The sequence below is a fragment of the Nicotiana tabacum genome, chromosome 2 (assembly GCF_000715075.1).
Source record: "Nicotiana tabacum cultivar K326 chromosome 2, ASM71507v2, whole genome shotgun sequence".
NCBI classification, from domain to species: domain Eukaryota; kingdom Viridiplantae; phylum Streptophyta; class Magnoliopsida; order Solanales; family Solanaceae; genus Nicotiana; species Nicotiana tabacum.
In genome coordinates this window covers 68,074,723-68,086,817 of record NC_134081.1, presented here as the reverse complement: position 1 = coordinate 68,086,817, position 12,095 = coordinate 68,074,723, and the positions used below count along the sequence as shown (strand labels likewise).

The 12,095-nt window shown below is 35.5% G+C and overlaps 1 protein-coding gene across 1 annotated transcript; it reads right to left on the bottom strand.

The window, feature by feature from the left end:
- Positions 1-1,681: 1,681 nt before the first annotated feature.
- On the bottom strand, positions 1,682-3,847 carry LOC107827466 (zinc-finger homeodomain protein 4-like). Its single transcript, XM_016654608.2, has one exon. It carries the CDS (start codon positions 2,712-2,714, stop codon positions 1,929-1,931), a length of 786 nt encoding a protein of 261 aa, XP_016510094.1. The 5' UTR covers positions 2,715-3,847; the 3' UTR covers positions 1,682-1,928.
- Positions 3,848-12,095: the final 8,248 nt, after the last annotated feature.

The following is a 12,095-nucleotide window of genomic DNA, read 5'->3' as shown; positions in this document are numbered from 1 at the left end:
AGCTTTAACTGGGCAAAAGCTAAAAAATTTAACACTTACCACAACTTTTTGGAGCAAAAAAAATTGAAAATTGAGGAAGACAATGGCGCTGATAAAGGTGAATCGTGCTTCAACAATGGGGAGGACAATGCTGTGAGAGAGAGAACGTGGAGAGAGAATTAAAAATTTTGTGGAGAGAGAACTGTGCGGTAATTTAGTGAGAGAATAAACTGAAAGAATGTGAGAGAAAAATATTAGACACCGTATTTTATGGCTTAACCGTAGGGAGTGACCATTAATACATATTTTGCTATAAAAATTAAAAGATAGCTATATACAATAATATTTTAAAAGGCTTTTTATTTATAATAAATAGGGTGTAAAGTTTTGATATAGGAGGTAAAATTTCCATGATTTTTCCTCGAATTACATTTAGTTGGCATTGGGTTAAAGGCATGGGGCTAACAGAGTATAGAACTGGGCCAAAGTGTTGAGGCCCAATGTTCACCGGCCACTTATGAAGCCCAAGCCCTATAGGAGCTAGGTGAAGCAAGTTGGGCAATTTACTGGTAATTCAGTTACACTTCTAACAACCTTTTCTTTCACTTCTCTGTTCTCTCTCTTCTCGAATCTTCTCTTCTATTCTCCTAATTCCGTTCTTCTCCTTCTTCTTTCTCAGATTATGAAGAATACTTGTAACAATGGTGTAACAGCTTCCATTGATATTGAATAAAAGAGTGCTTTTGTTCTCTTTTCTGTTACTCAATTGCTTAGGTAATTGCTTAATTGTTCCAATCCATTACAGAATGTTAATCCTGCTAACTAAACTTTTTCTTATATTATTTTCTTCTATTTGGTTGGAGGAAAATGTTGGTGAAACAATATATCTCAAAAGTTTCCGCATAACAAAATAAAAATCTCCAGGTTAAAAAGTCAGCAACAACATTTGGTGTGCAAGCCGACCAAAAGCCACTGGTTTTCAGAAAAAGAATCTAAACAATGTAGTAATCCTAATAGAAAAAGGAATTGATTGCTTGTAAACAAGAACCATTCTAGTTATGGTCTAAGTGGATATTTTCCTGTGATATGTTTGTCGTTGCAATCTTACGTACTAGCTTAGAGATATTCGATCTGGATCATGAAAAGGGAAAATAATTATGAGAAGAAATTAGTGTATTTAGAGAAAGAGGGTCATCTAGTTAACCGAGTTTCTACATTTTGTTTTTGACAAAAATAAAAAAGTTAGGGGAGGATATTATCTTCTTACAATTAAATAAGATGTACTTCTATTATTGAGGTTAATAAATTATCTTTCGGGGATCTACAGAAACATTAACAGACATAATCATAAGACTGAAGGGTAACATAGAGTTTGACTCATGCTCCTTTCTAAACTAGAAGCACCCATTGCTAATAAGTACTCCATCGGCCCCGATTTATGTGGTACTCAAAGCTCTTCGTTTATCGAGAGTTAATTAATTAATCTTTAAAATTAAATTAAATTAAATTAACTCATATTTTAAAATTAAAATTTAGATATTTAAAAACTATAAAAGTACTATAATTATAATTCTTTTTATAATTCTTCTTATGTCAATTTGATGAAAAATTATAATAATCAAAGTTCACATAATTTGAATCATGAGAAGCAAAATATAGCACATAAATTGGGACAGAGGGTATAGTAATAATAAAGTAAATATCCATCAGAAAAGATCTTTTTAAATAATCTTTTCTATGTATAAACTGATTACTACAGATAAGTTAAACAAAATCCGACCAATACATTGCATACCCAAATATTATTTTGTTAAAATATCAAGCTAATTGTAACAATGGACCAAAGAGAAGTGAAGTTCAAGAAGATACCAAAAAGGCAAAACAGTAGAGGAAATAAAAGAAGAAATTAAGTTAAATACTGTCTACTAGAGGTAACAGATAGAAGTAGTTCAAATTTGACTTTGAAGATTAATGTCATTGGAGTTTTTCTTTGCGAGACTGTGCTTATTGTTGTGCATCCAAACCTTAAGTACTCTTCTTTTAACTCCAACTTCTTGACAAAACTGTTGAACCATAGCGTCCTCTTGCTTTTGCATCTTCCATCCAATTTTCTCAGCAAAGTTGAGCATTTTCTCCTTTTGTTCTTGACTAAACTTTGTCCTGAATCTCTTCTTCACCAATTGTTGATAGTTAAGTGGCCTAGCCATAACCCCACAACCACCATTTATTATACCATCTTCTTGCTCAATATAAGGAAATGATCCCAAATGGTTATTATAAGACATTATCATCTGATATGGTGCTGCTCTAGAAGCAGGGTACACAAATGCTTTATGAGGATGTCCCACATAAACTTTTCTTATGAGCTCACCTTCTGTTTCTTTTCTATGGAAATTTCTGTGGCAATTGCAAACAGAGCAAGTGAGGAATTCAAAAGTACCTTCTTCACCACTAGGCATGAATTCTCCACATCCATCAGTTGCATTTCCACCCATAGCTGCTGCATGGTTCTTGAGGCATTCCTTATACTTCACCATTTTCTTGTAAGGTACTACATTATCTGAGGTTTCAAGGGTACTAGTGGAAATTGGGGGTCCATTTTTGGAAGTTACTATTTGTGGGGGTGTTATTATGTGATTATTTTGTGGTGCAGTGTCATGATAGATCATGTGCTCATGCCCATATGTGCTGTTAATTGGCATTGCCATTTCTCCTTCTTCATTTGGAACTTCCATTTCTAACCTCTCAAATTTCTTTAGTATTCTTGTTTTTGTTTGGAGACAGAAAAAGAGAGGAAGAAACAGGACAAGGGATAGTAGATTAGAAGCTAGCTAGACTAAATGATTAAACTAAAAGTGGTGGCTGACTTGAGAAGGAAAAAAAAAAGGAAAAAAGATCTCTTTAAAACAACAAGCTCATAACTAGGAAACAATATTGCATTCTTGACTCCACATACTCTACTTTCTTTTACAATCTCTAAAGAAATGGTGGCTAATTCATTATGTAGATGAAGAACGCTTTGGCACTATTATTTTGATGTGAAATTTTCTTATGTTATGGTGTCTGAATTCTTTAACTTTGGACCTAAACAGAAAGAGCAGATAAAAAAAGTGAAACTTTCAGATGTCAAGATGAACAGGAACTACCCTTAAGAATAAGCCAAAATATGAAAAAATAAACAGTTTTCTATCTCTATAGCTTGAAAAGGAAACATAGCGAGAGAAATGGTCTACCAAACTTGCAAACAGTTCTCCTGAAAAGACAACAACGGTTGAAGTTAGAACTTAGAGCTGCATTGAAGGAGGAAAAAAAGTCAATGGACAAGAAAAGAAAACTACTAAATCACCAGCTAGGTATATTTTTCAAAGAATAAAATGAACTTTAGCTCAAGTAATTAAGCTTCTTTAGCTCTTAGATAAATATGGAACTTAAAACAGCAGCTTCCATAAATATAAAAATAAAGAAACTGCATTTATTTTGCTTAGGAAATGGAGTTTATTGGAGTTAAATATTGTACTAAGAACAAGTGAAGAAGATGGGACGAAAAAGGGAGAGGGGATGGCATGGACAGAAAAACAGAAGAGAGTTTTGCAGATGGCTTTTGCTAGTGAAGCATTAAAGCCAAAAAGACTAGAGGAGAGAGAGGGGGGAAAAAGTTTTTTATTTTTTTCCTAAAGGCAAAGAGGATAGTATGAAAAGATTAATAATTATTATTATTGTGTTATTCATTTTTTTGTTTGAAATTTAAAAAAAAAAGAGAGTAGGTTGCTTGCTTTGCTTGCACTATCAGGCACCATGTTTACGCCATATAGAGAGCAGTGTGTCAGAATTTGGAAGACAGATATAGAGGATGGAGGGACAAAGAGTGTTCCCATAAAAGAATTCTTTACAAAGAAAAGAAATGACCTTCAAATAATATTAGCTAAATAAACTCTCTAGCAAATAGTAATCTCAAGGTTTAGTTGCAAAGAAGTCTTAGTGGGATTTGATTATAGGTTTTTATATTATATATTTAAAACTTGGACATTTTTGAACTTGAAGGAAGACTTTGAAAGATTTGAAAATTTGAGTTTTTGATTTTTTTTTCCTTAAAAAAGTAGTAGTACTTCTCCAAAATAAAGTTAAAAACTGAGTTTGCAAAAGACTCAAACAAACGCTTAGTTGGACGAAAAAATTATTTTTGAGGCAATGCAATGAGTTGAATGGTGCAAGAAGCACATGGATCTGCAAGACTGCAATGCTATATTAGGGCAAGCAAGAGCTGTTGGAGCACATGTCGTTTACCTCAAAATTGCACATCAAATTTTCCCATGACTTTTTACTTTGCGGTAAACTTGAAATATCAAAGCACTTGCCCTAAAAATAACAACAAAAATAAGAATCATTTTTTCTATAAATAATCAATATATTAGTGTCAATGGACATAAATGACAGAACTAAGACATGTCTTCTTACAAAATCACAAAGGGAGAGAAAAAAAGGGAAATTACCAGCTATGTCCGCCTATAAGTACCCTATTACAAAAATTGATAATTCATAAAATATTACTAATATTATCCAAATGCTACCAATATTAGCCAATTAGATATTTGTAGCAAAAAATAGTTAATATTTGCTTTCTTTTGAGTGAGTATTATTAGAATGGATTTGGTACATCTTAAAGAGTTTGAATCTCAGTTTTGGGATGATTTGGTGGAGCTTTGAGGTAGTTTGAATTGAAATTTTGAAGTAGAAGATGAATATGGAAAAAGATGATATGTATATTGTATTGGGTAAAATTAGCAGATGACAAGTGGATTTTCGTCAATTGAATACATGGCAGTAAAGACACGTAGGAGATGAGTGAGCAAATAACTGATACCAGATCTAAGTATGTGGCCAGTGTTATATGATTCCTGGTGACATCACAATCGGAGAAAAGAATTTAAAAACAAGATACCGATTGAAGAAAACATCATTAAAGGAGCAACTGTTACAAAAAACCTTAGTATTTACACTCAACTATTATGCGGCTATCAATAATGGTCTTTATTCACTTTAAAGAACAGCTTGATTTGGGGATCTTTTTTCACCTAATTTAGCTATAGATAGAGAAATTTGTATTCATGGAAGGGCGTGAAATACTTGTATGAAAAAAGGCTAAACTTATTCTCTTATTCTGTTAACATTACTTTGCCAAGTACTTTGTTCTTGATATTGTTCTAGCTACCGAAAATCATAATTCGAGACACAGGCTCGCCTCTTCTTCAATTATTTCTTACTTTATTCAATTTTTTCCTTTATCATTTTATTTTCTTGGAACAATTTAATTCACGTGCCTCTAAACCACATAACAAATTCAACTGTATTATTTTACGGGTAAACATGTATCACATAGTGTATTATTTATGTATCACATATGTATCATATGTGTATCACATGTATATCCATGTATACATGTGTATGGGATACATACGTGATACATGTGTCGCAAAAGAATCTTTTAAACTTGATTTTAACTACGAGTTTTGATACAAATCAGTTCGAATCACCTCCAATCTTGCTCAAGTTTTGTATATTGCCTCATCTATATATTTTCAACGAATTCCATACCCATTGAAAAAAAGAATCCTTCCCCCTGTTTTTTAATATTTTATATCATTAGTAATGAATTTTGACTTCAAACTAGTCTAACTCGCTTTTTAAACTTCGAAACATTTTACATATTGCCCCATCTATGTGTTTTTAATGAATCGCAACAATACCTATTGGAAAACAATCTTCTTTTGCCTATATTTTTTGAATATTGTATATCATTGTTAATTATTTTAGCTTTTTTTGTAGCATGACTAAAATGGTTAGTTGTTGGTAAATAGTGTCTTTCTTTGGTACATTCCCGTAAGATATCGAGAAAAAAATGAAAACATAATTAGGTAGCAACGCTCGAAAGACATTGACATTTGGGGTGTATTTGGTATGAAGAAAAGTATTTTTCACTAGAAAATATTTTCATGGAAAGTGAGTGGTTTTGTCACTTATTTTCCCTTGTTTGGTTGGTGAGTGAAAATCTTTTCGGAAAATATTTTCTAGTGTTTGATTAGAGAATATAAAATATTTTTAGGAAAATAATTTTCTATGCTACTCTCCTCAACACACCTTTCCCAAAATTCTCATATTTCCTGTACTCCCCCCTCCCCAAACCCCCCAACTTTGTTTTCTTTAAGAATTTAATTATTCTTTTCAAAATTCACACAAACCCCAAGGAACTAATGTGCTACTTTACTTTTTCACACAAGAATAATGTTAAAATTTGAGTTCGATAACTAAAAAGAAAATACTTTATTTTATTGAAAAAAGTATCCTTTCTACAACATAAAGGAAATTACTCATTTTGTTGAATTAAATAAAATATTTTTTTTACATAAAAAAAATAAATATTCAGTTTGTTGAAATGAAAAAAAATATTTTTTCTACATCATGAAAAGAAATTACTCATTTTATTAAAATAAAAGAAAATATTTTTTTTACATCAGAAAAAAGAAAATACTTAGTTTGTTGAAATGAAAGAAAATACTTTTTCTATATCATGAAAAGAAAGTACACGTTTTGTTGGGAATTTATAATACTTAGTTTATTGAAATAAAAGAAATACTTTTTCTACTTCATGAAAAGTAAGTACTTGTTTTGTTGAAATGAAAGAAAATACTTTTACTACATCATGAAAAGAATAGTTCTATTTAGGGTGGGTATTGGGCGAGGTTGGAGTGGGTGAGGGTGGGATCAGGGATGTGGCGAGGGGTAGTGTCACGACCCAATTTTACCTATAGGTCGTGATGGCGCCCAACACTACAGCTAGGCAAGCCAACTTAATAAATTAAGCATATATTGACAAAATTTAAAACCAAGAAAGATAATAAAACATCAAATTCTACCAATGTGTGCCAAGACCTGGTGTCACAAGTGTATGAGCATATAGTAGATTATACAAAACCTCAAATACTGTCTGAAATAAAAATAGACAGAATGAAAAATATAAGGAGAGACACTAGTAGCTGCAGAACGGCTCAGAAAGGCAGCTCACCACTATGCCCCTGGATAACGTGGGTGTAAGACGATAGGTCCCCCACTAGTACTTGCCTCAGGTCCTGCACAAAAAGTGCAGCAAGTGTAGTATGAGTACGTAAACAACGTGTACCCAGTAAGTATCAAGCCTAATCTCGAAGAGGTAGAGACGAGATGGCCGACTTTGACACTCACTATGGGTCAATAATAATAACTGAAATACAACTAGAATATCTAAATCAGCATGATTCACAGAATTTACAATAATTTATTTAACCAGCGGAAATAATCAAATTCCTTCAAATGCAACAATTCTCAATATATTAGTTAAATTCTTTCAATTCAAATAATTTCTAATTTATCAATTAATCTCATTTACAAGAATAACAATTAATTCCTTAACAAGCAGGAATAATAATTCATTAAATTCCAAGGATTCTCAAATTTATCAATTAGCTTCGCAAGTTGAAATAAGCTATTAAGGTATCATGTGATTATTATTATTAAGTACGATTTCTGTCGAGGATGGACGGCCCGATCCAGAGTGTCCTATACACTGCCGAGGGACATGCAGCACGATTCATAGATGCATCTATCCTGCCGAGGCGTTTGGCCCGCTCCACAAGAAAGGATGACATTTTCTTATGTACCTCCGGAAGGAGAGTATATTTATTATAAGATAAATTCGGGAGGAAGAACAATTTCTTTTAACAATTAACTAATTTAAACAGAAAATCAAGCATATGAGATTTCCATCCTTTAATATCTTTATCTAACAATTCACAATATATTCATATATATCAATTAATATTAATTAAATAAAGAATATAATTTACACAAGTAATTCATGCTTTGAGTCCTAAATTACCAGGACTTTAGCATTAATAGTAGCTACGCACGGACTCTCGTTACTCCGTGCGTACGTAGCCCCCGCAATTAGCAATAATTATTCAATTTAATCCCTATGGGGTAATTTTCCCCTCACAAGATTAGACAAGAGACTTACCTCGTCTCAAAGTCCACTTTCTGATTACCACGTCGCGTTGAATTCTCGATTAGACGCCAAAAATCCAAAACTATCCAAATATTATACAAAATAATTAATATATACTAAATGATTCGAAATTTATCTATTAAATAAATTACCTTATCCAAAATGTTAAAATTCCTAAAATTTACCCCGGGCCCACGTGCTCGGATTCTGAATATTTTCGGATGAAAACATTACCCATAATCTTAAGAACTTAAATATATAATTTCTACCCAATTCCATAACTATTTTCGTGGTTAAAATCTCATTTTTATAAAAATCTAGGGTTTTCACCTAAACCCTTGATTTCTAAGATTTACTAGTTATAATCTACCTATAATCTATGTATTTTACTGAAGGTGTGTAGAATTAACTTACCTTCAAATTGCTAGTTGAACCCCTCCCCCCCCCTCAAAAGCTCTGAAATCGCCCAAATGTGGAGAGAAAACGAGCAAAAATGGTGGATTCCCGTTCTTTTAAGCTTTCTGCCAAATAGGCCTTTCGCACCTGCGGAGGTTGGAATACACCTGTAGCTCCGCACCTGCGAAAAATCCTCGCAGGTGCGAGTTCCACTTGCCTGGCCAATTCTCGCATCTACGCATCTAGCCTCGCACCTGCGCGTTCGCAGGTGCGCCCAATATTCCGCACCTGCGATGGCAGGCCTCTCATTCCTTGTCCGCTTCTGCGAAGAAATCTCGCATCTGCGAGTGCCGCTCTCCTGGCCAAGTGCAGGTGCGATTCTGACAGTAGCTGGGAGCTTCAGTTTTGGCTCCCAACTTCTAACTTAGTCAGAGCCTCGTCCGATTGACACTCGGGGCCCCCGGGACCCCGCCCGAATATACCAACAAGTTTGAAATCATAAAAAGGACTCACTCGAACTCTCGGAACGTGTAAAACAACATCAAATCTAAGAATCATACCCTAAACCAAATTGATTCAAACTTTAGAATTTTAAGTTGTTCAATTTACTTCCAATGCGCCGAAATATACTTAAACTACTCGTAATGATACGAAATTTTGCGTGCAAGTCTTAAATCACAATACGAACTATTCCCAAACTCGGAATTTCAAACGGACTTCAATTACTCAAAATCCTACTCCAAACCAAATTTAAAGAATTTTAAACCTTCAAATAGTTGATTTTTACTATTAAGCATCAAAATACTCCCGGGTTATCCAAAATGCGATTCGGACATACGCCCAAGTCCAAAATCATCATACGAACCTATTGGAACCGTCAAATCCCGATTCCGAGGTCGTTTTCTCAAAATATTGACCGAAGTCAAACTTGTCCATTTAAAGCTAACTTAAGAAACCAAGTGTTCCGATTTCAACCCACACACTTCCAAATCTCGAATCAACCATCCCCGTGAGTAATAAATTAATAAAAGCATTTTTGGGGAGTTTTATTTTAGGGAACGGGTTTCTAAAAGTTAAAATGACCGGTTGGGTCATTACATTCTCCATATCTTAAACAAACGTTCGTCCTCGAACGGGTTTAGAATAATACTTGGAGTGCTAAATAAGTGTGGATATTTGCTCTGCATGTCCTCCTCGGCCTCCCAAGTCATTTCCTTGACCGGTTGGCCCCTCCACTGGACCTTTACTACAGAAATCCTCTTGGACCTCAACTGGCGAACTTGTTTATCAATAATGGTAAATGGCTCTTCTTCATAACCCAAACTCTTATCTAGCTGAATTGTGCTGAAGTCCAACACATGTGATAGGTCAGCATGATACTTTCGGAGCATAGATACATGGAAAACTGAATGAACTCCTGATAGACTGGGAGGAAATGCAAGCTCATAAGCAACCTCCCCAACTCGTCTCAACACCTCAAATGGGCCTATAAACCTTGGGCTCAGCTTGCCCTTCTTCCCGAATCTCATAATTCCCTTCATCGGCGAAACCGTCAAGAGAACTTTTTCACCTACCATAAATGATAAATCACGCGCTTTCTGATCCGCGTAACTCTTCTATCTAGACTGTGCTGTACGAAGTCGCTCCTGAATCAACTTTACCTTTTCCAAGCATCCTTTACCAAATCAGAACCATATAACTTAGCCTCACCGGGATCAAACCATCCGATAGGTGAACGGCATCGACGGCCATATAAAGCCTCAAATGGAGCCATCTCGATGCTGGATTGATAACTGTTATTATAAGCAAACTCGGCCAAAGGCAGGAAATGATCCCACTAACCTCCAAAGTCAATCACACATGCCCTAAGCATATTCTACAAAATCTGAACTGTCTGCTCTGACTGCCCGTCGGTCTGCGGATGAAAGGCTGTGCTGAGCTCTACACGGGTCTCTAATTCACTATGTACTACTCTCCAGAAATGTGAAGTAAACTGAGGGCCTCTATCTGATATGATAGAAATTGGCACACTGTGCAACCGAACTATCTCCTGAATATAAATTTGGGCCAACCTCTCTGAAGTATACGTAGTCACAACAGGAATAAAGTGTGCCGACTTGGTCAACCTGTCAACAATCACCCAAACTGCATCAAACTTTCTCAAGGTCCGCGACAACCTAACTACAAAGTCCATAGTAATTCGTTCCCATTTTCACTCTGGTATAGTCATCTGCTGAAGTAGGCCACCTGGCCTCTAGTACTCATATTTAACTTGCTGGCAATTTAGACACCTTGCTACATACTTAACTATGTCCTTTTTCATTTGTCGCCACCAATAATGCTGCCTCAAGTCACGATACATCTTCGTAGCACCTGGATGAATAGAATACCGAGAATTGTGTACCTCTTCCAGGATCTTTTACCTCAGTTCATCCACATTAGGAACACATAGACGATTCTAGAGTCACAGAACACCATCCGTACCAATAGTAACTTCCTTGGCACGACTGCATAGTACCATTTCTCGAAAAATCATTAAGAGTGGATCATCATACTGGCGAGCCTTGATCTGCTCAAATAGTGAAAAATTAGCTATGACACATGCAAGAACTCGGCTGGGCTCTGAAATATCTAGCCGCACAAGTCTGTTGGCCAAGGACTGGATATCCAAAGCTAATGGCCTCCCTTCTGCTGAAACGAAAGCCAAACTACCCATACTCTCTGCCTTTCTACTCAAGGCATCTGCAACTACATTTGCTTTACCTGGATGATATAGGATAGTAATATCATAATCTTTTAGTAATTCCAGCCATCTGCGCTGCCTCAAATTTAGGTCTCTCTGCTTGAACAAATGCTGCAAACTGCGATGATCAGTATAAAATTCACACGACACCCCATAAAGATAATGCCTCCAAATCTTAAGAGCGTGAACAATCGCAGCTAACTCCAAATTATGTACCGGATAATTTGCTCGTGGGGCTTCAACTGACGTGAAGCATATGCAATAACTTGCCCTTCCTGCATTAATACACAACCCAAACCAATGCGTGAAGCGTCGCAATACACTGTATACATTCCCAAACCGGAAGGTAACACTAACACTGATGTTGTAGTCAATGCTGTCTTGAGTTTCTGAAATCTTGCCTCACAATCATCGGACCATCGGAACTGAACACCCTTCTGGGTTAATTTGGTCAAAGGTGCTGCAATAGATGAAAAACCTTCCACGAACCGACGATAATAACCTGCTAAACCCAGAAAACTCCCGATCTCAGTCGCCAAAGTGAGTCGATGACAATTATGAACTGCCTCAATCATTTTGGGATCAACTTTAATAACTTTGCCCGATACTACAGACACTAACCAAAACTCACATTTAGAGAACTTAGCATATAGATTTTGTTCCCGCAATGTCTGAAGCACTACTCTCATATGCTGCTCATGTTCCTCCTTACTGCGCGAGTAGATCAAAATGTCATAAATGAAGACAATGACAAACGAATCAATATATGGCATGAATACCCTATTCATCAGATCCATAAAATGTTGCCGGGGCATTAGTTAAACTGAAAGACATTATCAGAAACTTATAATGACCATATCTAGTACGGAAAGCAGTTTTCGGAACATCCGAATCTCGAATCTTTAACTGATGATACCCCGACCTCAAGTCGATCCTAGAGAA

Bases quoted from the DNA above. Each gene is read 5' to 3' on its own strand.
- LOC107827466 (XM_016654608.2), bottom strand. From the start codon at position 2,714: ATGGAAGTTCCAAATGAAGAAGGAGAAATGGCAATGCCAATTAACAGC.